The 26260-nt window shown below is 39.7% G+C and overlaps 1 protein-coding gene across 2 annotated transcripts; it reads left to right on the forward strand.

Moving 5' to 3' along the window:
* Positions 1 to 5961: 5961 nt before the first annotated feature.
* On the forward strand, positions 5962 to 25467 carry gps1 (G protein pathway suppressor 1). 2 transcript variants are annotated; one of them, XM_026324379.1, is made up of 14 exons: positions 6091 to 6123; positions 7574 to 7666; positions 15970 to 16151; positions 16930 to 17094; positions 17484 to 17619; positions 17785 to 17862; positions 18079 to 18139; positions 18447 to 18532; positions 20514 to 20608; positions 20705 to 20810; positions 23565 to 23645; positions 23869 to 24006; positions 24087 to 24221; positions 24981 to 25467. In XM_026324379.1, the coding sequence occupies exons 1-14, from the start codon at positions 6091 to 6093 to the stop codon at positions 25053 to 25055; spliced, it is 1464 nt and encodes a 487-aa protein (XP_026180164.1). In that variant the 3' UTR covers positions 25056 to 25467. The 2 variants fall into 2 exon arrangements, with proteins under 2 accessions (XP_026180165.1, XP_026180164.1); XM_026324380.1 differs by lacking the exon at positions 23869 to 24006 and having other exon boundaries at positions 5962 to 6123.
* The last annotated feature ends 793 nt before the right edge of the window (positions 25468 to 26260 follow it).

A 26260-nucleotide genomic window follows, 5' to 3' on the forward strand; every position in this document is an offset into this window, starting at 1 on the left:
GCGCTCCCCGCACTTAGCACGTCTCTCTCTAGCACAAAGATGGTGAGAGAGAAGAGACCAAGTCCCTGTCCCTTTCAGTCATTTTTATTATATTTTATTACCATACATTAATCATAAGGTTAGGTTTAATACAAACTCAGCTCTATTGAACAAGTAGGCCTACTTTAGTGCTCTACTTGGTGACACGTTTCATCCATATTCAGTCTCTGCTTGCCTTCTATTCCACTTCCATTAGCTAAACTCCTGTTCTTTCAGATTCTGCAACTCTCTCTTCTTTCCCACCTTTCCCTGTTGCCTGATTCCTGTTACACCCATCACACATCCACACCCTCACTAGCACCTCAATAAATCTATCGCCCCTAAGCTTGTTTATGTTTCCAGTCTCAAAGCTTTAGGAATGGTTTATATTCTTACCTTGATGCAAGAGTTCCACGAACTTCACATCTTGGTTTTTAACCTTCATCTATACACTATATAGATACACAGGTGTATGCCTTTCTAATTTATGTCCAATCACAGATTGATTCAATTTGTACACATCTAATGTAATGATGAAATAATGAAAAGAGGATGCACCTGACCACAGTTTGGAGAGCCACAACATAGGGGCTTACTTAATACGTCTGTAAAGGACATATTTCATCCATCCATGCATCATCAATACCCACTTATTCCTATTTAGAGTCACAGAGATCTGCTGGAGCCCATTCCAGCTCTCTTTGGGCACTTTTACTAGTAGCCTAATTAAGTATTTGTAGTGTGGTATTGCTGTTTAAAAAATAAAGTAAAAGGTCTCAACATTTATTCCACTGCAACTTACATGTAAATGAACTATATTCATATGCTAGTATACACTGCATAATTAGACTGTAGTAATATTAGTATGTAAATCATACAGATAAATTGCTTAAGTGAAAGATTTGAATACTTCTTCTACCACTGATGGTAAAGTTCTATTAGATGTTATTGCTGTAGATCACTGAGTAAAATGAACCACCGATAGCTTATTGGCTATTAATAGCATTAATAATGGGGATTGTGAGTTGTGACATGAGACAAAGGATAGTGAAGTGCATGGTCAGCATTCACAGGATAGCACTGAGGAAGGCGGGGTAGGGGGACTTCAAATTGCCAGGGTTTACTGATGTCATACACTTCAGCCAAATATGGTTTAATTATTAACCAAACCACTCTGATCCCTACCAATAGGAAAAATAAATAGCTAAATACAATTGAAAATTATAGGAATAATAACATTTTTTTTTACATTTATGAGACACTGAAATTTTTGATAGAGGAAGCAAGATATAAGATGAGATACCATGATTCAAGATGATCTCAGTGACAATCAGTTAACTGCATTACTTGGATGGCTGGCAGCTAAACTATGTTACTGACTTAATTTTCATTAAAGGAGCAATGTAAAGAGTATGAAGATTTGAAAAAATAGCAAAAGAATAAAGAGAGCAAAATGTAGTCTAAACAGCCAACACATCCAAAGTCAGGGAATCATATAAGTGTATAGTGCCTAAGGTGGCATTAAAAAAAATTAAAACAGCTGAGGTCAAAGGCCAACAAGCAATGGAATGAGGTGCCAAATACTAGGATTTGACTTGTTTCTGTGTGTGTGTGTGTGTGTTTGTGTGTTTATATATGAATATGCCAACTGTGGGAAAGAGTAGTTTGGACTCAAGCTTTATCATCATTCTTCCATATACACAGTATACAAAAGAACAAAATGTTGTTAGTAATGGACCAAGTTGCATAGATAGTCACAGTAAACATTTAATCCAAATGAACAGTAAACATTAACATCATATTAAGTAATGTAAGTAATAGTAAAGTGCAAGCGCACAGTTAGAGGTAACGGAGTGAACGTGTGGAATCCTGTGTGCATATTTCTAACAGGATTGAACCGATGACTATAGAAGTAAACAGTTAAAGTCTCTGAGTGCAGATGTCTGTAGATGTGCTACATGTCCAATGTGCACTTTTTAGTGCACAGTAAAAGTGGCGGATGTATGTTAATGTCCATTGAGTGACCATTAATGTGCATAGTGCACATAAGCAGATGAAAGCAAGTTGATGGGTGGCACCAGGGTGTTCAGGGTTGTGACAGCTTGTGAGAAAAAGCTGTTGTAGAACCTTGTGGTGCAGGTCCTGATGCTAAGGAATCTCCTGCCTGTGGGCAGGGGCCCAAAGACTGTCAGAGGGATCCTGCCATTGCTGATGAGGCCCACTAGTGTGTCATCAGCAAACTTGATGATGAGGTTGGATTCCAACTTTGCTATGGGTGAGCAGCATTGACAGTAGTGGGCTGAGCACACAGCCTTGAGGGGGCACCACTGAATTTTTTGAATTTCTGAATTTCTCCAATGGGGGTTGAATAAAGTATCTATCTATCTATCTATCTATCTATCTATCTATCTATCTATCTATCTATCTATCTATCTATCTATCTATCTATCTATCTATCTATCTATCTATCTATCTATCTATCTATCTATCTATCTATCTATCTATCTACCTGTGCTCAGTGTGAGGGCACTCACATTAAATGTGATCTCCCTGTAAGAAAATCTAGAAACCAATTGCAGAGTGGGGCGTTGTGGCTGTGTAGAGATAGTTTCCTCACAGGTTGCTGGGGGATGATAGCTGAAGTCAATGAACAGCATTTTGACATATGTGTCCTTTATGTCCAGATGTGAGAAAAGAGATTGCAGGGTGTAGAAGATAGCATTGTTGAGTGGTTGGAACAATATGCAAATTGCAGTGGGTCCAGTGGGGTGGGCAAAGTGGAGTGCCTCTTGACCAGATGCTCAAAGCACTTCATCATGATGCTACTGGGCAGTAACCACTGAGACACCTCACCACTGATTTCTTCAGCACCAGGAAGAGAGTCTTTTTGAAGCTGGTCAGTACAGTCCCAGAGCACTCTCCCTGGTTATCTTATGTTATCTGGGCCTGCAGCTTTCCATGGGTTGACTCTTGATAGTGTCCTCCTCATGTCAATTACCTACAGAGCACTTTCTCCTCAGGGGTGGGCATGGACTTGCATGCTCGTAGAGCTTCAGCATCCCTCTGTTTGAGCAGGGCATGGGCCTCACCACCTGGTTAGCGCATGTGAGTACGTTTTTTTTTAACTACCCGATCACAGTGTCAGGGTATTCTTACAAGCACATTTAAAAACAAACCCAAGGTTGACCAAAGTACTGTACAGATTAAAAAGAAAAAATACAAGTCCAAGAAGACTCATATTTCCTAACGAGAAGTCTCAGTGTTCCTATCCATGTGGTATGGTCTTAGAACCTTTGACTGGATAGCTGTGTTGGGGACATTGCTCTGCAACCATGTTTCCATGAAGATAAGCACACAGCAATTCCTTGTTTCAATCTTGGTGGCCAATCAGAATCTGAGGTCATCCATTTTATTATCAAGAGAGCGCACATTAGTCAGTAGTACTGATGGAGTGGGGGGAAGTCAGTTAGTGTTATGGAATTATGGGTATGGCTCGTCCTTGTTTTGCATTTCTGTCTAGACTTGAGATTCGCTTAGTCTGTTCTCCGTCAAGGACAAAGACTGGCCCTCAGCAGTTGTTGTACCCATGATACTGTATAAAATTCAATGTGAACATGTCAACATACAACATACTCTTTCATGACAGTAACCTCTTTGCAAAGACAAAATATTCAAAGTACATTTAAATCTCAGTTTAGCCATGAGTGCAGGAATAATATGAAAAATATAACTAAAAAATAAATAAAACATAAAATGCAGGCCATAAACAAGTAGAAAAACTGAAAATTGTCACTAATGACTAATTTGGATCAGGTGAGGCTAATCACCTAGTGGCCTACAGGAAGCCACATACATACACACAGAGGTGGAGAGGCAAGGGGCGGAGAAAACCAAGGCACAGAACAGGCACAGGTGGAGCTAATCAAAGCCAATAAACATAAAACTATCTGAGACTAAAAACAGGAAACAGAAACCAAAATAAGAGTCCCAAAACAGGAAGTCTAGAATATGGATGATGACAAAAATTCTCAAGATAGGTCATTACAGGGCAGAGTGAGCTAAGTTAAGTAGATACTGTAAGCACGTGTACTGCCAAAGCAGTGTTGGGCTGTTAATACAAGGTGAATAATGGGCTGGGTCCTTTAAAAAGAAAAGAGAGAAAGGGAAAAGTGAGTGCACACAGTATTCAGGGAACTCAAAGGTAAAGGAAAAAAGAGAAAAAGGACTGGATAATCTGTAAGATTTACGGTGAGAAGTCCCTCAAGCTTACTACTGTTCTAACACTACTTTTTTACTGATGATTGTAGCGGAAATAACCTGGATTCACGGTGACGAACGCATCTTAAAGAGTAGAGAGGGATATTGTACTCTGAGTAGAAGGAGCATGCTAGAACAGAGTCTCATGGTATAGATGGCGCACCATGGTGTTTGGCAGCGAGTTGCATACCAGTTGAAGTTGGAGTGGCCGCGATGTATTGATTTTATACAAATTATTATATACAAATTAGTAGCCAGCAAAGCTCACATTAACAACGTTAGATGTGGAAAAAGCATATGATACGCTATGGAAAGAGAAACTCATAGGCCAAATTGATCTTATCAAAGGTGTGAATTTCTAAGCTGTATAACTTGGTATTAGATTTCTTATTTGGGAGAACAGTTGAAGTGAGAGTATAAGCAGAATATTTCAATATAAGGTGCATAAAGAAATTAACCCTGCAGGTTATTGTGTGCAGTCTATTGTTTAATATTATGATTAATGACAAAAAAAGTTAAGCAAGGAATGTGAAGCTCACTCTACAGTGATGGCTGTGCACTCTGGGTAAGGGAAGCAAAAACAGGAGGAATGATAAAATAAATGGTGATTTAAATTGTGGACATGCTTCTATAGTCATTCATAAATCAGTTCCCAGATTGAGGGGGGCAGAGTCTGGGGAGCAGGAAGAATGTCACTGGTAAATTTTTATTGGCTCTTACAGCTGTCCTAGATTGTGATTGCCTAGCTTGCATGTCAGCAGCAGAAACCAATCTTAAGAAGATTATTGTGGAGCAGACTTAGTCTGTTTAAATCTGTACTGGAGCATTTAAGACATCGCTAATGTCTGAAACAAGTGGAAGTCAGAGAAATGCCTCCAAGGATTAGGACAGTTAACCTTATGTTGTTGTATTGAATTATTTGCAGGGACATAATGAACTGTTTTTATTAGGAACGCTGGGAGCAAAATAAAGTTTTATAGTTTGAGTCAGATATGGTTTGCCATGGTTCAAAATATATCACCTGTACCTCCATGGGAATTCATTATTCCATCCATTGATACAGGTCTGCAGCAAAAATTTAAATAAAAACTTAATTGTCATTAGTTGCAACAATAGAGAATTGTATTTATCAATACCTCAGATATAATATTCTGATTTGTGAATATTATATCTGAGGTATATGTCCTACTGGGAGGAGGCCCCAGGGAAGCCCCAGGACACGCTAGATGGACTATGTCTCTCGGCTAGCCTGGGAACGCCTCGGTGTCCCCCTGGAGGAGCTGGAGGAAGTGTCCAGGGAAAAGGAAGTCTGGGTACCCCTGCTTAAGCTACTGCCCTTACGACCCAGCCCCAGAAAAGCGGAAGAAGATGGATGATGGACATATAGATCAAAACAGCCTAGGCATACGGTTGTAAAGAAATTGCATTGTGTGTAGAATATTTATATTAAATATTTTAGCTACTATCAGGCTGCATTTTGGGGATCTTCCTTTGAGTTCTGGCAGAGATTAATGGAAATAAGGAGGAAGATATGTTGGGTAAACAGTCACTAAAATCCAGATTTCTCTGCCGCATTTGAAGTAGCCTTCAAAATGGGACAGCTTGTCTGAGCTGAGAATTTGTTCTGCAAAGTTCATGATTCACACTCCAGTTCGCTAGGCGGCGGTAATGCCAGTGTAAGTTGGTTTGCAACAAACCCAGCCTGTTCACATCTCACAGCAACGTCTTTATGCGCTAACAATATATATATATATAGATATAGATATATATATATATATATTCAGACGATAACGGCACTGTCAGAAAAACAGTAAGATGCCTTTGCCTGTGCAGGTGTTTAACTTTCAGGTAAGGTGTAATCACTATGTATGTTTCATTTACAGTCAGCTGCTACTGCTCGAAGTTGGAGTAACATTAGCTAGATGTTAGTTAGCTACTGAAGGTTTAGAAAATTAACTGTGGCTGTCATGAGAGATCACAGCGTAAAACCACCCGTGCAGAATTATTTCCTTATGCTGTGTGTACGAACCATCTGCGAAGAATCACGTTAGAGAATTCAGTATTTAAATTGCGCGCATCTTCGTAAATAAAACGGGAAATTAATATTAGAGTAACAAAAATATTTATTGAGAGCATTAGATTATGCCCAGCGACCTTCAGTTTTCCATAAGCCGATAAAAATATATATGTGTGTGTGTTTGCTGGATTAAACAAACCATTTGTAATTAACAAACTGAATGGAGTTTGAGACTGAAGGCTAACAGCTGGTCGAAGGCCTCCACTGGCTAAAAGCATTAACAGTGACGGCAGTGGCATTAACGTAACTTACACTGGCAAGACAATAAATGACGACAGCATTTAGCTGTTACAAGGGTGAACTTTTGATTCGCGCAATCCAATGCAAAACATATCACAGACTGAAGAATGCTTTGTGTTATTGTAGCCTGCAGCTAGCATTGCCAAGCTAACTTCCTGTTATTAGCAGGCTGTCACGGTAGCTAGTTAGCCCCCGTGTTGCCATTACTGCATGTGTGGAGCGTCGGAAGGACTTTTGGAAGACGCTTTAACGGCACTAAGCGAAGTCTGGAATGTTTTCCACTTTATCAGGCTTTCAGCATGTTGAAAAGCTAATATAGCTAAGTCGTGTCAATGTTTGTTGTGCCTGAGGCGAAGCCAGAATTCAGCATGGACATTCTTTCCAGAGATGTGTAGAACAGATTCAGGAGCTGCTGTGAACAGTTTTCCCTTGTTGAAACTGGCCTAAATGCTGCACATCCATCGGCAACACTCATTTTGAAGCTGTTATAATATTATTCTAGGTATTCTTTAAAAGAAGATCACAGTTAATTGTATTAATATATAGTTTTTATGTCAAACCCATGTGAACATCATTTGTGAATTTACAGTCTACTACTCAACCAAAGTTAGTGATGAAAATCCCGTTGTAGGGAGCAAAATTATAATGTGACCTGTGATCTAGAGGTTGAGTCATGGCAACTGGATGTTCAGTTTTTATGTTGAAGCGTTTCGCCACCCATCCAAGTGGCTTCATCAGTCCTAGAAAAAGACCTGTGACCTCATACGATGGACAGCTCCTAGTACTGAAATGGGGCTAACTAAAGCATTACCACAATGAACTTAAGCTCAGCCTGCTGATGTTTAACTGTTGGAATTGGTTAGCGCATACTCTGCTGTAGTTGTTACAGTATTATAAGTTGTAGTTCAATTGTGCTGTTGATGTTGATGTTGATATAAATGTGATATTTGCTAAACTGTGTGCCTGGTTTGTTTGTCCCAGGGGTCTGTGGAGCCCATGCAAATTGATGCAGACCCCCAGGAAGACCAGCAGAATGCACCAGACACCAACTACATAGTGGAGAACCCAACACTGGTATTGACCTGACAAAGCTGACATTTAACACATACCCCTGATGGTCTATACAATGTCTCTGTTTGTCTAATTGCAATAATATGCACTTTCGGACCAAACAGTTCTAGGCACTCGGTTCCAGGAACTACCCCATTGAGGGTAATAACCTACCCCATTTTTTTTGTGCCAAAAGCTGTTGTTTATGATACTAAAATTAACTTTTCAAAATACCGGTTGCTGGTGCTGCATTGCCTTAACCCTTGTGCACTGTTTTGAAAACACTACCCTTTCATTATGTTCGGGATGAAAACATCCACTAAAATAAACTGCTGTAAAAATATATCAGATAAATATTTTTTTCAACTTTTTGCCTAAATCTGTTAATCCACTTCAGTTCTGATCAAAACTACTAAATGTTTTTAAAAAAAATTCCAGGATTTTAACTTTAAATGCCAATTTCATAAGTGATGTCACAAATTTGGGGGAAAAAAACACAAAATGACTTATTGTGCACTGGAAATGTTTTTACCTTTTATCACAGTCTTGGATATATTAAAGATTAGTAACAATGATTTTTGATGCATTGTTAGTTTTTGTGCAGCATCAGATTTAAATTTTTTCTGACTAATTTACTGTTTGTGGATGTTTTTGCCCCATTGACTGCCATTATAATGACATGTTTTGACTGCACAGCCATGCCACTATATAATCATCCATTCTTGATGGTTGGTGGTTTCCCCTGTTGGGAAGAGGTAAAATTTGTGATTTTTACTGTTGACAACCAAGTGGCCCCATTAATGCTTTACATAGGCCTAATTTGTGGCTTTTATATGGACTATATCAGTATATTATAGTATGTGTGTGCGCGTGTGTGTTTGGGTTCAGTCTTTCCAGCAGGACTTGCAGGATATCACCTCCTGATCTTTGCAAGTGTGTCTACCACAACAGATGAAAGTGCTAGCTGTTCTTTTTTTCTGTCCTTTGCACAATGTGCATGTTCACCTCTTTACTCCTGATCTGCTGGTATCTTCTGGTATCTGCTAGTGTCTGTGGCTCTGTGTCTGGAGTAGGGCTGCACGATAGTGAGAAAAGCTCACATTGCGATATCGCTTTTTTTTTTTTTTTTTTTTCTTTCTGCGATTATATATATATATTGCAATGTGTAGAAATACAAGAATGTTCATATGTCTTGAATTGCCCAATAATTTCATAATTCTAAACTAATATTTATGATAAGTTACTGAACTTAGGAAAATGTGTATTATTTCAAATCAAGTCATGACAATGGCAACAGTAGTAAAAATGCATAGCCCTAACTTACCAATTGCAAGGTGCAGCCTGTGCCCAAAGCACTGAAGCCTGGTCCACTTGTTGAGGGCGGCAGCCTTTACCATGTTCGCCACATTGTCTGTTGTTATACAGATGAAATGTCTCTCATCCAGACCCCAAGCAGCCAATGCTTCTCTCATCCCTGTTGCAATGTTCTCACTTGTATGATTCTCCGGGAAAAATGCTGTTTGAAAATAGCGATTTTTTTTTTTTTTTTTTTTCAGCTGGAACTCCTCACCACTAAAGAGTATGGTCACACTTATTTAGGGCTCCGTTGTTTGGCTGGACCACAAGTCTGTTGTTGTTGCATAATATTTCACTTGTGATAGCTCAGATCCCACTTGTGCCATACATTTGTCGTACAGCTCTGGGATGGCAACTTGAGAAAAATAAATTCAGTTCAATTCAATTTTATTTGTATAGCACCAAGTCACAATACAAATCATCTCAAGGCACTTTACAAAAACAAAAAACCCCAAAACTCCCTTATGAGCAGCACTTGGCAACAATGGAAAGGAAAAACTCCCTTTAACAGAAGAAAAAACCTCCAGCAGAACCGGGCTCAGTTTGGGTGGCCATCTATCTTGACAGGTTGGAGTGAGTAGATAGAGGAGAAAGAAAAGAACAGCAACTTTAAACAAATAGATACTGCAGGTTGGTGTGGCCAGTAACTGCACATCAGCGATATACAGCTCCAGGACCATGGACACCTGCAGAAGGTACAGAGAGAGTGGGAGAGAGCACAAACTAGGGGGGAGAGAGAGAGCACAGGGTTAGTGACATTCAAAGGTAGAATATACATGTGAGGGGGGAGGTCAGGAAGCGAGTGGAATGGAAGGGAGGGGAGGGTTAGGGTAAGGGAGCTCAGTGCACCGATGGTCCTCGGGCAGTCTAGGCCTATAGCAGAATAACTAAGGGATGGTTCAGGGTTGCCTGAAGCCAGCCCTAACTATACGCCTTGTCAAAACGGAAGGGTTTAAGTCTAGCCTTAAAAGTACAGAGAGTGTCTGCCCCATGAACCCAGACTGGGAGCTGGTTCCACAGGAGAGGAGCTTGATAGCTAAAGGCTATGCCTCCCATTCTGCTTTTGGAAACTCTGGGAACCACAAGTAGACCTGCACTTTGAGAGCGAAGTGGTCTATTGGGATAATATGGTACTATGAAGTTTTTAAGGTATGAAGGAGCTTGATCGTGAAGGGATTTATATGTGAGAAGAAGGATTTTAAATTCTATTCTGGATTTTACAGGGAGCCAATAAAGAGAAGCTAATATAGGAGAAATATGATCTCCCTTGCTAGTTCCTGTCAGGACTCTGGCTGCAGCATTCTGGATTAACTGGCTTTTTATGGAGACTGGGACATCCAGATAGTAATGAGTTACAGTAATCTAGCCTTGAGGTAACAAATGCATGGACTAGTTTTTCTGCGTCATTTTGAGACAGGATATACCTAACTGCAAGTGAAACAAGGCAGTTATAGAGATTTGTTTTATGTGTGAGTTAAAGGACATGTCCTGGTCAAAAACACCTCCAAGGTTTTTCACAGTAGTGCTGGAGGCCAGGGCTATGCCATCTGAAGTAGCTATAATTTTAGAAAAGTTATTTCTGAGGTTTTTAGGCCCAAATACAGTAACTTCTGTTTTCTCTGAATTTAAAAGCAGAAAGTTACTGGTCATCCAGGCCTTTATGTCAGTTAGACACGCTTGAAGTCTGGTTAACTGGTTTGTGTTAACAGGTTTCATAGATAGATACAGCTGACTGTCATCTGCATAGCAGTGGTAATTAATAGAGTGCTTCCTAATGACATAGCATAAAGGAAACATGTACAGGGTGAACAGAATTGGTCCTAGCGCAGAACCTTGTGGAACTCCATAACTAACTTTTGTGCGTGTGGAAGGTTCATCATGGACATGAACAAACTGGAATCTGTCTGATAAATAGGATTGGAACCATTTTAATGCTGTTCCTCTGATACCAGTCACATGTTCCAATCTCTGTAATAAGATGTTGTGGTCAATAGTGTTGAATGCAGCACTAAGGTCTAGGAGGACAAGTAGAGAAACAAGTCCATTATGTGAGGCTAAGAGAAGATCGTTGGTGAAATAAATGGTAGGTTGGATATTGGTCTATAATTAGCCAAGACTCCTGGATCAAGACTAGGCTTTTTGAATAAGGGTTTGATTACTGCGATCTTAAAGGCCTGTGGTACATAGCCTGATACTAGAGATAAATTTACTAAGTCTAATAAATGCGTGATGGTATAACACAACGCTTGTCAAATGACCAGATCATGTTTATTAAGCCCGGGTTGGTAACTGTTAATTGGTTGTCTTTCGCGAGGTGAAATGTTATGGCATCCATGATATCTTTCTGCCGCTTGGAACCCTTCTCATATAGTGTAACACTGTCAAATGCATCTGAAATTGTTTTTTGCTTTGGACAACAGTGAGATCTGGCTTTGCACTCTTCATACAGAGCTCTGTGGTGCCGACTTAAATGATCAAACAAATTAGTTGTGTTTCACATGTTGTGGCAACAACTGGACGGCACTCCTGACAAAGTACCTGTTTTTGGTCAACATCATCCTTTCTGTAGCCAAAATATTTCCGAATACCTGACGATGTGTTTCTTTTTGCGACCAAATCATCCATTTCGGTGCTTTTCTCATGTACTTCACTCATTTTGCCATGTGCACACAGAGACTGCGGGTCAAAAACCTGAAGCAATGAACGTGTGCTTTGTAAATAGTTTTTTTTTTTTTTTTTTCTCTTTAAAAGAACACAAGAATCAGAATTAATTATCAGGCAAATATAGACCTGTGTGAGTTTTTTTTTTTTTTTTTTTTCCTTTTGAATCAAAAAAATGCCCTGCATTACACCTCCTGCGATGTGACTATCATGCATGCACACATTGTGATGTCAATGCTGAAATGATATATCATGCAGTCCTAGTCTGGAGGCACAGCTGCACAAGACTGCATCCCTCTCAACAGTGTGGCAGCAACTAGTGCGCGAAGGAGGTACTCAACAGTATTAAGGGAGAGACCAGAGAATTTCCCAGTTCTTCTAGGAAAAGCTATGCTGATAGCTTTCTGATAGCTATGCTGATAACCAAATTAAAAAATAACATCCGTGGCCACTGATTCATCCTCCTTCTGCAGCTGTAGGTGCCAACAACCTACAAAGACAAAAGCTCCAGTTTATTTTTCCTACCTTCTTCTGCAGAAGCTCCTGAGCAAGTGAATAGGAGGTAAAAGCTATCACAAGTGACAGTGAGGCTCCTGAAGTCCTTCTGTCATCTCCATGACGGAAGGCCCACTTCTGTAGCATCACCTGTTTTTTCCAAGTAAATGTCACACCTCCACTGACCTGTCCAGGGTGTACCCCTGCTTTTCACCTAGAGAGAGTTGAGATAGGCCCCAGCAGATCCCCATGACCCTAATTAGGACTAAGAAGGTATGTCACATCTCCAGGCATAGGATGTGACGACATCAGCAGTCACCCAAATTTTTAGTCCGTATTTGGCCGTTCATCCACTGTGACATCTTTGCTGGGGTTGAATACAAGGGGAAGGCCAGGATCTAATGGGGGCAAGCGTGTCGTCTCTATAACAAGCTAGTCTCTGCAGCTTGTCATCAAAGCGCAGATCTCTGCTGATTTTATGAAATCTTGAGAGGGACATGGTGGTTCTGAAAGTCACATGACCACTGCGATCATTCCACAGGCAGCGCGTGGACTCATTTCTAGATCTGTAGTCTCCGGCCAAAATCATTAGCCCAGTGTAGGCATGGAGATCTGTGTCCACCCCAGTCCAGTTTCTTTCTCACTGTGCAGTGCCCATGAAGGCGCCCATTGTCAGCATGACCTCAATCATCTCCGTTAACAGATTGAATGCAGAATCCACTTTCTGGACCCTTACGATGACGTGACGCATCGGCCATAAAGTCACACCTCTGTCTGGTTGAAAAAAGGGAGTTGTCTCCATGTTGGTGGGAAACCACACTTTGCCATTTCTCCCAGTCCACCCAGATTCAGATTCCAAAACTTTGGTACAATTGAAGCCACCACTCATCATGGTGCTTGCTGCTCACCATGAAATGACCAGCAGGATGGCATGCCAGTGTTTAAATCCTTACCTTGTTTTTGTTTAGTCTGTACTTCTCCCCATCAAAAGGCAGCAGGTGCATAAATACACTTAACTTTGTTTTTGTTTACTCAATGCAGACTCTGTTCTCTGAGAACTGAGGTACGTATTCTGATTTTCTCATCCACCTCGGGGTCAACACACAAAGGTCTCTCTCTCTCTCTCTCTCTCTCACACACACATACACACACTATAATATGCTGATATAGTCCATATAAAACTCCATGTAAAAGCCAGAAACTAAGCTTTCTACGCACAGGCCTGTGTAAAGGGTTAATGGGGCCACTTGGTTGTCAACAGTGAAAATCACAAATTTACAAAATTCACAAAAACCTCTCCCCAACAGGGCAAACCACCAACCATCAAGAATGCATGATGTGTCATGGCTGTGCAGTCAGAAAATGTCATTATAATGGGGCAAAAACATCCACGGACAGTAAATTTGTCAGAAAAAATGCATCATTGTCAGTGTTGTTACTAATCTTTGACATATCCAAGACTGTCATAACAATCCCACAATCACTTTTTATAATCAAAATAAGTCATTTTGTGTGTATGTGGTTTTTGTTTGTTTATTTTCCCCAAATCTGACATCACTTGTGAAATTAGCATTTAAAGAGTTAAAATCCTGGATTTTTTAAAAAACATTTAGTAAGTTTGATCAGAACTGAAATTGTAGATTTATGCAAAAAAAGTTGAAAAAAATACTTATCTGATTTGTTTTTATGTCAAATTAAGGTTTGACAAAAATCTTTCCATTTGCTGAAATACAGTGAAAGTTAAGAGTGAAAAATGATCTTTGGTGGATGAAAACCTCCTGCACAGTACATGAGGTTTGAGTTGGTGTTTGAGAAATCAACGTAAATGTACATCACTCATGGTTCCTATTGGTTCCGAAAAGTACCTACTCTGGAGTAGTAGCCAAAAAAAGTCCCTTTAAAGCAGAATTTTAAGAGCCATTATGGTTCTCAGTTCCTGTGTTGTAGACACACAGACAAAGGGGAACTTCCTCCAAAGGTTCTTAGAACTACACAAAGGTTCCTCTGGTCCGAAAGTGCCTATAATTTGTCTGATGTCTTTGTGGTAACAATGTTCCTGTCTTAACAGTTTCTGGTTCTCTCTGGTATTGAATGTGACTAAAGTTGGCCAAATTACTTTTGAACCTGCAAATGTGACCCTAACATTTCATTGGAGCAGGTTTGGCATTGTTTTCATCATCCATCCATCCATTTTCTAACACTTATTCCTGCTATTTAGGCTTGTGGGGGGTCTTTAGCCAATGCCAGTTGACACTGGATGAGAGGCAGGATTTACCCTGGACAGATTGCCAGTGTATTGATAGGGCCAGACTAATAGTCACACTCACATTCGCATCTACAGGCAATTTAGAGTCATGGATTAGCCTACTCTCAAGCATGTGGTTGGATTGTGAGAGGAAATCGGAGCATGTGGGAAAAACTCCACAGAGAAAGGTCCTAGGTTGAGTGGAGTCAAACCCAGAACCTTCTTCCTGTGAAAGGACAGTGCTACCTCCTGGTTTTAATAAAAATATTTAACATAGACTAGCATTTGAATGGGTTCCTTTGGAGTAACAAGCCAGCTCGTATTAGAAAATCAGTTCTCCAGCTTCCCAGGTCTGAAGGGGGTTTAGCACTTCCAAACTTTCGATATTACTTCTGGGCCTGTAATATTATTAAATTACTTTATTGGGTTGGCTTTAAGTGTTGTGCCACCAGCCTGCCCTGGTTACACATAGAGGTAACTTCCTCTCGTTCCTTACTTTCTAATTTTTGTTCTCAGCTTCCTCTCAAGGTACACAAAATTTCACGCAATCCAGTAGTTACTTACACTATTAAGATTTGGCTTCAATTCAGGAAACAATTTGGCCTGCATAAAGCCTCAATCCACATGCCAATTTTAAATAATCATTTATTTCCACCATCCCTTTCAGACCGTGTCTTCAACATTTGGGCAAGTAAGGGTCTTTGCACTTTCAACGACCTGTATGAAAAAGATATTTTCACCTCTTTCTCTTCCTTATCAATTAAATTCAATCTTCCCAATAGCCATCTTTTTTGTTTTTTTCAAGTGAGGCACTTTATTAAAAAATTATTTCCCCATTTTCCCAATCGACCCCCTGAATCAGAACTTGATTCAGTTCTCACCCTTGACCCTGGTCAAAGACGACTGATATCCATCATCTATTGTAAAATAGCCTCCCTAACTTCATCTCCAATTAATTTTCTTAAACAAACCTGGGAGCAGGATTTGGGCTTTGACATATCTGAAGATCAGTGGAAGAACATCCTTGGTTTAGTTCATTCTTCGTCTATCTGTGCAAGACATGCTTTAACACATTGTAAAGTGCTTCCCCCAGCTTCAGTTACATCATCCACAGAGCACTGTGTCGTGGCCTTTACCACTCTGTTAGCTAGGCGTTCAATCCTTCTTAAATGGAAACATGCCTCTCCCCCACCACATGAGGATTGGATACGAAATGTTTTGAAATGTATCCAACTTGGAAAAAATCAGATACTCCAACAAGGGATCATCGAGATCCTTCTACAAAATTTGGAGGCCTATACTGGGTACTATTGGACAAGTAAATGTAACATCTGGACCTTCTCTTTAGAGACTTAGTAGGGGATCATTTGACTAGACCTTAATTCTATTGTAATTCATTTGTTTATTTTGTGTGTGGCCTTTGGGAAGGGTGGGGGGGCTTGTTGATTATTTTGTTTTGTTTCCTGTTTCTCCACCTATCAGACACCCTGTTTGTCTGCAAAATTTAATAAAAGATAATTGAAAATAAAAACATATTTAACAAATCTCCCTTATTCTTTCCTTTGTATAGGACCTAGAACAGTATGCAAGCAGCTACAGTGGATTGATGCGCATTGAGAGGCTTCAGTTTATTGCTGAGCATTGCCCTCAGCTCAGAGTGGAAGCTCTAAAAATGGCCCTCACCTTTGTACAGAGGACCTTCAATGTGGACACTTATGAAGAGATCCACCGCAAGCTCACAGAGGCTACACGGTATTTTAAATTAACATCACTGAATCATCAGATTATTGCTTTTGGAGAAAGCCTCTTTTGAAAAAAATGCAATCTGCACTCTTGAATCTAAGTTTTGGCACTGCTCAGCACGTGATAGTAAATCCAAGTTCAGGTATTCTCATATATAGTGAATCCATATTTTTTTTTTTTTTTTTAAAGAAATAGTACATTTTTCATTTTGTCCCTCAACTAAACTACACAGACTTACAAAGCAGTGTTTATCCCAGTGTCATTGTTTCAGTATCTTATATCCAAATGTTCTGATTTATATAATGGTGAAAATGCATGAGTGAAACTAGAAGCCCCAGGTTACAAGCTGAGACTTTTCCATAATGAAAAAAAAGCTATAATTGTGTGCCTCATAAAACATGGGCTTCCCAATTGTATGTACTATACTGTAAATCTATTTATACGGTTATATGGATACTGAAAGATGTTTTGTTCTCTGGTTATGTGCTAGTTTATTTGCTGTTTGTTTTTTTTCTTTTGCTCAAGTAACTAAGAATTTTTAATAGACATTTAAAGAGACCAGCAACATTTAATATTAACTTGAACTGGTTTGAGACTTCAAAGAGCAACCAAATAGGAGATTGTTCACTGGCTGAAGTATTGATTGGGAACTAGTTGTAATACTTTTAAGTTAAAAGTCTTCCAAACATATTGAAATTATTCAGTATTACTCCTGAGTGTTTGACTGCTCTAAAGTGATCTTGTTCATAGCATTGTTACAAATTGTGTGCATTTTCTTTACCCATAGGGAAGTGCAGGGTGTGCCAGACACAGTACCTGAAGGCGGCGTTGTTCCTCCTCCCTTGGACTCAGCTTGGGCTGAATCCACCAGGAAAAAAGCCCTGCTCAAACTAGAGAAATTGGATACTGATCTCAAGAACTACAAAGGAAACTCAATTAAAGAGAGCATCAGGTATGACAGCAAAAGCTATGATTTATCCATGGTCTGATCAATGTTCCTACAGACACATCTCCACTTTTCATGAATTTTGAGAGAAGAGTAGAAATTTGATTAGTAATTGGTAATTTAATTAGGTTATACAAAAATAACATTGTTATAACAGTAACAAGTTACTGAGACAAAACTGGAAAACTTTTTAGATTACTGAAAATAGTACTTGTGCCTTAAGACCGGGCTATTAGAGATACCAACAAAGACATTTGGTGTAACATCAGTGATTCTCATATTTATGGTTCGCTTTACTGCCTTGCTCATAATTCTGGCCTATTTCAGGTAAGTTGTTTCAAGTGACCCTTTGTCCCTTACACTATATTTACCACTTTTCTGTCCTTCCTCCCCAGGAGAGGCCATGATGACTTGGGGGACCACTATCTGGACTGTGGTGACCTCAGTAATGCTCTCAAGTGCTATTCCAGAGCTAGAGACTACTGCACTAGTGCAAAGCATGTCATTAACATGTGTCTGAATGTCATCAAGGTACAGCACAACGGATGTCATAAATTTAGAATATTAACCAGCAAAAGTGCTTTCAAGGCAGTTGTTTTTTTTCTCAGTGCTACATGACAGGAAACCACTGTGAGAAATTTAAACTATTCAACTACTATTGGTATGTGAAGAAGTAAATCTTCTCTGTGCCCACAGGTTAGCGTTTACCTCCAGAACTGGTCCCATGTACTCAGCTACGTTAACAAGGCAGAATCCACACCAGAAATAGCAGAGGTGAGCACTACCTTCTCATAGCAGACGTCTGTTAATCGTTTTCTGCCCATATTCCAGTCATTCCTAGCCATATACAGTATTGTACCAGATAGACTGAGTTTTCAGAATGAGACAAAAAACTATTCATACAACCATCTTTGGAACCAAGGAAATTGTTTTATTTGCGGCTTTGCTTTGTTTCTTAAAACTTTGCCATTCTTTATTCCTTTGTTTTAGCAAAGAGGAGAGAGAGATAGCCAAAATCAAGCAGTCCTCACCAAATTAAAGTGTGCTGCAGGTAAGACAACATTACTACCTGTAACACTAATTTCCACTTAAAACAATATGAAGTTAGTCTACTCCATCATTACTGGCTTTGGAAGGGCAATTGAAAGGTTGCTTCTGGGTAGCCATAGCTGTTCATGTCTTCTCCAAGTATGAATAAAGACAAACTCATTTCATATATTGTTTTTGAGTTTAAAAATTGTTATGAGAGCTTTGAGTAACAGCTACCCTCAGCTACATGCTCTATTTAGAAATATTGTGCATTATTTTTTAAGCGTATCTGTTGATTATTTAGGTGTTCTTCTTTATTGGTGTTTCAGGTCTGGCAGAGTTGGCCTCCCGGAAATACAAACTAGCTGCCAAATGCTTCCTGCAGGCTTCCTTTGACCACTGTGACTGTCCAGAGGTGAGCTGTTAACCAGCCAGTGTTACCATGGTGCAACAACTTGATCTACCAAAAGGCTATTAAGGCTAGGTTCCCATTTTTCAAGTCTACCTAAAAATATGTCATGAGGAATGTTTATGCTGACTTTAGGGACATACTGGCAATATCAGTTTGACATCATACATTTCCAAAGTAATATTGGAGAACAATGCCAATTTTGAAGTTTCATGCAAAAATTAATTTCAAAATGAAGCTGAAGTTAATATCAGCTACAGTATCTCACAGAAGTGAGTACACCCCTCACATTTTTGTAAATAGTTTTTTTATATCTTTTCATGTGACAACACTGAAGAAATGACACTTTGCTACAATGTAAAGTAGTGAGTGTACAGCTTGTATAACAGTATAAATTTGCTGTCCCCTCAAAATAACTCAACACAGCCATTAATGTCTAAACCGCTGGCAACAAAAGTGAGTACACCCCTAAGTGAAAATGTCCAAATTGGGCCCAAAGTGTCAATATTTTGTGTGACCACCATTATTTTCCAGCACTGCCATAACCCTCTTGGGCATGGAGTTCACCAGAGCTTCACAGGTTGCCACTGGAATCCTCTTCCACTCCTCCATGATGACATCACAGAGATGGTGGATGTTAGAGACCTTGCGCTCCTCCACCTTCCATTTGAGGATGCCCCACAGATGCTCAATAGGGTTTAGGTCTGGAGACATGCTTGGCTAGTCCATCACCTTTACCCTCAGCTTCTTTAGCAAGGCAGTGGTCATCTTGGAGGTGTGTTTGGGGTCGTTACCATGCTGGAATACTGCCCTGTGGCCCAGTCTCCGAAGGGAGGGGATCATGCTCTGCTTCACTATGTCACAGTACATGTTGGCATTCATGGTTGCCTCAATGAACTGTAGCTCCCCAGTGCCGGCAGCACTCATGCAGCCCCAGACCATGACACTCCCACCACCATGCTTGGCTGTAGGCAAGACACAGTTTTCTTTGTACTCCTCACCTGGTTGCTGCCAGACACTCTTGACACCATCTGAACCAAATAAGTTTATCTTGGTCTCATCAGACCACAGGACACGGTTCCAGTAATCCATGTCCTTAGTCTGTTTGTCTTCAGCAAACTGTTTGCGGGCTTTCTTGTGCATCATCTTTAGAAGAGGCTTCCTTCTGGGACAACAGCCATGCAGACCAATTTGATGCAGTGTGCGGCGTATGGTCTGAGCACTGACAGGCTGACCCCCCACCCCTTGAACCTCTGCAGCAATGCTGGCAGCACTCATACGTCTATTTGGTCGACCATGGCGAGGCCTGTTCTGAGTGGAACCTGTCCTGTTAAACCGCTGTATGGTCTTGGCCACCGTGCTGCAGCTCAGTTTCTGGGTCTTGGCAATCTTCTTATAGCCTAGGCCATCTTTATGTAGAGCAACAATTCTTTTTTTTCAGATCCTCTGAGAGTTCTTTGCCATGAGGTGCCATGTTGAACTTCCAGTGACCAGTATGAGAGACTGAGAGCAATAACACCAAATCTAACACACCTGCTCCCCATTCACACCTGAGACCTTGTAACACTAACGAGTCACATGACACCGGGGAGGGAAAATTGTTGCCAGCGGTTTAGACATTAATGGCTGTGTGTTGAGTTATTTTGAAGGGACAGCAAATTTACACTGTTATACAAGCTGTACACTCACTACTTTACATTGTAGCAAAGTGTCATTTCTTCAGTGTTGTCACATGAAAAGATATGATAAACTATTTACAAAAATATGAGGGGTGTACTCACTTCTGTGAGATACTGTATAAGCAGAGGCTTGGAATGTGAGGCCTTACTGGGAAAGGCAAATTTAACTTTTGAAAATTTTTATGCTGAAATTGTCCACGAAGAAAACATTTTTCTCACTGAAAGCCATTATGCCATTTACCCAGACTGTCGTACGTTCAAAATGATCTGATTAGTAATGTGTGTTTGTGGCTGTGTGTTGTCTGCAGCTCTTGTCACCCAGTAATGTAGCTGTGTATGGGGGTCTGTGTGCTTTGGCCACATTTGACAGACAGGAGCTCCAACGTAATGTCATCTCTAGCAGGTAGGAAATAGTATTTTGGTAAATTGTAGTTGAAGATTCATTTAGTACATTTTGTGAATAGAAATATATATTAAAAAACTTTTCTCTGACCCACAGCTCCTTTAAGTTATTTTTAGAGCTGGAGCCCCAGATCCGTGACATCATCTTCAAGTTCTATGAGTCAAAGTATGCGTCTTGTCTTAAGCTGCTGGATGAAATGAAGGTTAGAGAAGAAATCTTTGTTTTAAACTAAGACTAAGACATGACAGCTTTTATATATATATTTTTTTTTAGTTTATTATCATATTTTTTTTCATATTTATTATCAGGAAAACCTCACTGAGGGTCCTGGCCAAGACAGGCAGCAATGAAGTTTCAGAAAAATAAACCTCTTGTCAGTGGATGATTAAAATCATGCATACAATTTAAACCCCATAAAACATACTAACAGATCAGTCATTTAAATCCATCTATCCATTATCTATACCCTCTTATTCCTATTTAGGATTGTGGTGATCTACTGGAGCCTAACCTGGCTTTCTTTTGACCAAAGGTAGGGACATACACCCTGGACAGGTTACCAGCCGGCATTTAAATATCAGTTTTTAGTATGAAACATCTTACATTCAGTAATTCAGTGTTGGCAGTTCTTGGAACTGGTGGGTTTATGAAGTAAATTTATCAATGATCTACTGAAAATTTGACAAATGGACTTACATAACGAGTACAGAACAGTGGCTTAGTTGGTTAGCACTGTTGCCAAAACCCAGCAGGGGCCTTTCTGTGTGGAGTTTGCATGTTCTCCCTGAGCTTGTGTGGGTTTTCTCCAGGTACTCTGGTTTCCTCCCACAGTCCAAAAACATGTATGTCAGGTTGATTGGTGACTCTAAATTGCCCATAGGAGTGAGTGTGAGTGTGTGTGGTTGTTTGTCTCTGTGTGGCCCTGTGATGGACTGGTGACCTGCCTTTCACCCAAAGAGAGATGGGATAGGCTCCAGCAGATTCCTGCGACCCTAATTAGGAATAAGGGGGTATAGATGATGGATGGATGAACTTATATAACACTCTTACACACCCTCAAAGTGCATTTACACTATTTACCCATGCATAGACACTCACAATGTTGGTGCCATACAATTATACACCTACTTACACCCTGATGACCCCATAAGAAGTTCACAAATGTAGCAGCACACTGACATTTGTCGTAAATGTTTACTGCAGTAGATGTACCATTTCAGTTGGGTATTTTTTTGTGTTGCTGCCAAAAGGAAATAATATTTTCCATGTCGAGAGTCAACCATATTAATCTTCCTAAAAACTACACCTGCATTAATGTCATCCACCAGTTTCTCCCACTTTTAGTCCAAATGGGAGTGAATTGGCTTCTGAATTCAATTCAATTCAATTTATTTGTATAGCACCAAATCACAATACAGTCATCTCAAGGCACTTTACCAATAACAACAAAAAAAAAAAAACCCAACAAATCCCTTATGAGCAAGCACTTGGCGACAGTGGAGAGGAAAAACTCCCTTTAACGGAAGAAAAAACCTCCAGCAGAACCGGGCTCAGTTTGGGCGGCCATCTGCCTCGACCGGTTGGGGTGAGTGGATAGAGCAGAGAGAAAAGAACAGCAACAATAAACAACAAATAGACACTGCAGGTTGGTGGGACCAGTAACTGCAGAAAATCACTTGCTGCTCTGGAGAGCAGAGTGACATTGTCATACCATCTGTAAATATGGTATACGCAACAAAGATGTTTATATATTAAAATGCAAGAAAAGAGGACACTAAAATGTCACTAATGAAGCCTAGGCCATAATTTCTTTTTTTTGTTTTTTTGTTTTTTTTGTTTTTTGTTTTTACTGAAACTACTATAACTGTGCAACTTTCATCTGGCGTGAACACAATAAACACACTTGTTTTGTGAACCAAAACAACTGCATGGAGACCCCAAAAGTGAACTCTGGTGGGGTCCACTGGTGAGACAGCAAACCAGCGAACCAAAACAGGACCAAATGCCTTGAGTCACATGATTTGAGGTCATTGGAATATAAATAGATTTTAATTTATTTGGAAATATCTTCAGCTGATAGGTATGTTGCAGTTCATTAAGATTGATTCAAACTACCTCCTTGTCTTGATATGTGCCTTCAGCAACTCCAGTGCATCAATGTGTTGTGTTTCAGTTGTAGCTGCACTTTCAAAATAAATGGAAGCAATGTAATTAACTATCCCCAGGTTAAAGACCAACCCGTGTAGGTTATCCTCTATTGTAAAACTGTCTCTCCCATGTCACAGAAACAGTAGTCCACAACACAGGATCTTCTTTTTTTTTTTTCTTCCCACAGCAGGCACATGTGACCGATAGGTGGAGAGGACATTCTCATGTAGTTAGAATTGACACATTTTGGCACACTTGGATTTTTCTCTCTTTGAAAAGAAATCAAACCAAGAGGGAAATGCAGCAGGCTTTCAAACTCATGAAGTAATAAGGAGCAGCGCAAATAAACTAAGGTGTGAATTCACCATAAGACTAAAGTTAAAATCAGGTGCCAAAATTAATACTGATTCCACATATGGAGGGCTGCCTACGTAAACCTCTTTTCCTAAGTTCCATAAGCTTTTCTGCAAATTCTGTACTCTTCTGGGATTTTTAAATACATTTTGTAAACATCATATACTTTTATATTTTTTAAATAGTTAAGACAAGCTTCAGAACAAGCAAAGGTTGCTGAAAAATGCCTGTGCCTCAGTAGGAGCAGCACAATAAACTGTCTCAACATAAAGATGAAAACATGATTCTACCACATTTAGGCTGAGTTGCTTTATATAAATTAAAAATAATAAAGGACCAAGTACAGTTTATAATTAACAGTTTTATGAGCTGTAGATTAGTCCAAAAGTAAGGATTTTATGTGACTAGTTTGAGTGTATATATTGAGATGTATATTAATTTCTGTTTCCTTTAGGATAACCTTCTTCTGGATATGTACCTGGCCCCACATGTCAGGACACTTTACAGCCAAATCAGGAACAGAGCCCTCATTCAGGTGAGACAGACAGATATGTACATTATCTGATACCTTTCGAGTTGCAGTGATGATTTTAGAAAATTGACATTACATTTAATATTTTAGAGTGGACCCCTCTATTTTTGTTTTCAAAGAGCAGCATTATATTTGGGACTTTGGTTTCACTATCATTTAAAAAAAAAGTAGGTTTTAATTAATGTGTAACATGTATGTACGTGTGCGTGTGTCTGTGTGGCATCAGTATTTCAGCCCCTATGTGTCAGCAGACATGACTAAGATGGCTCAGGCCTTCAACACTACAGTAGCAGCTCTGGAAGATGAGCTCACCCAGCTTATTTTGGAGGGGCTCATCAATGCACGCATCGACTCCCATAGCAAGGTGAAAACCCCGCACCTACGAAGGCTGAAATTTGTCATTTCTCATTTGAATAATTGCAAAATGATACTCTGTGTTGGTAGATTCTTTATGCAAGGGATGTGGACCAGAGGAGCACCACATTTGAGAAATCACTCCATATGGGCAAAGAGTTCCAGAGACGAGCCAAAGCCATGATCCTCCGAGCTGCTGTACTGCGGAACCAGATACACGTCAAGGTAATTGGTAAATGTAAAATTGCCCTTGCTCACAGCTTATAGTGGATTTACTCCTCTTAGCAGCAGTTAAATGGTGGTATATTTTAGCTAAAGGTATTAAACAAAATTCTAATCTTAATACAAATTGTGGGCTTCATTGACTTCACTTTAATTTAATAAAATGCACACAGCTCTTTCAGTTGACCTGAAAATTCTAAAACTATTCTGTGTAAAGGAAAGTAAATACAGTGGCATGTATGCATAATTTATATAGCTATACAGTGAAAGATTACATAGACTTTGTGATAGTATTGTAATTAAGTGCACTGCCAAAATAGAATGGCAACCTATACAACAAGGATAATCGCATGCTGGTGATTACCTGGTTCAGGTATGTTCAGCCAATCAGAAGCTGAAAGGGCAGTGGTCAGCAAGGACCAGAGTTGGCTACCACTGCTATACACTGTAATATTGTTCACATGTTTACAGACACATTAGTGTTCTGGACTGTTACAGCAGTACTCTGTTGGTTCTGTGTGCTCAGCATCTCAGTGTAAGACATGCTTATGTTTTTCTAGCAATTCAAATTATTGGCTCTGTTGAGTTCAGTGCTGTTTATAGACATTTTAAAGGAATGTCATGTCAAATACTATTAGAAATGAATATGACAGCTATATTGCAAATAAAAAATGATGGGGTGTCTTTATTATACAGCCCTGTGTTGTATTAAAAAGCTAACAAATGTAACAGTGCCTCATTAGAGTCATCTTCCCTCTTTAGTCTCCCCCAAGAGAAGGCAGCCAGGGTGAATTGACACCAGCCAACAGCCAGTCCAGGATGAGCACCAATATGTGAGGACGACTGTTCATGGTCTGCATGCCAACTCTGCTGACAACAGCTACAGGCATGAGGGGGGACATTCACCAATATTAACACCAAGCCCACATGTTTTTTCAGCTAAAGACAGAAACCACACACAATGTAAAGACTTGAATGTTCTGAAATGATGCTATCCCTGTCAGAAGGAAATGTTTTGTTAGTGTTATGTGGAGGGTTTGACAAAATGAAACTATGTTTTGATGAAAGCTTGCTACAAGTTATCGCTTACACATGATGGAGGACTCATTAATAGAAACGATGGTTTTAAAATAAAAAGACCAAAACATACACTTTCTGGTTGTTTTAATGCTAGCATTGGCTTCAGTACTAGATGCTGTCAGTGAAATATTAAACCAATAGCTGGAACCTATTGATTCAGGGCAAATAATAACAGTGGCCTCTCATTGTGTCGAATGTGTATGTAGTTTAAGTGTGCTTAATGTAAAAGGTTTTAAAATTGTTTAAAGCAGTGTTGTTTGGAATAAGATTACATCCCTCTCCTTGCTGCTGTGTCCTCCACACAGTGGTTCCAGCTACACAGGAAGTTTATCTTAAAGGCGCAATGTATTAAATGAGAAAGATTGTGGTGGCACTGCAGAATGCAAACTTTTAAGTAGCCCTCAGACCCCCACCATATGCATTTTCAGGTGTGAGGGAGGGTATGGTGGCTGTCACTTTTAAACCACAATGTAACTGCCTGTCTAGAGCCAACATTTGGTTCATCCAGTCTGCGTTACTGTAGAAACATGGCTGAGACCTGTTGCCCATATAGATTTAAAAAGCTTATTTTAAGAATAAGAAAATGCAGCAGTTGGTATTTGCCAGTGATTACAGACTAATAACATTAATACAATATTCCATTTCTGCTACTAAATTGCTCTAAATGTTACACTTTAAAGCTGATTGACTAAGGGCAGGTCTCGACAGCTCAAATTTAATTCATTTCAAAATGTTTTGAAATGGCAATGACATGGCAAACTGGCATAGATGGAACTACATTTAGAAGATGTCACACCTCCATCAAAACCTGTCTAACACATGAAGGCCTACTGATTAGTTGATAAATACTTTAGAATTGATGCTTCAGTTCATTCATGTATAATATGAAATTATAAACTCTGTACCTCTGTATTGGATGTATTATGCATCAATACAAATCCAGCTCCTGCAAGTATTACTGT

The sequence above is a fragment of the Mastacembelus armatus genome, chromosome 8 (assembly GCF_900324485.2).
Source record: "Mastacembelus armatus chromosome 8, fMasArm1.2, whole genome shotgun sequence".
Classification (NCBI taxonomy): domain Eukaryota; kingdom Metazoa; phylum Chordata; class Actinopteri; order Synbranchiformes; family Mastacembelidae; genus Mastacembelus; species Mastacembelus armatus.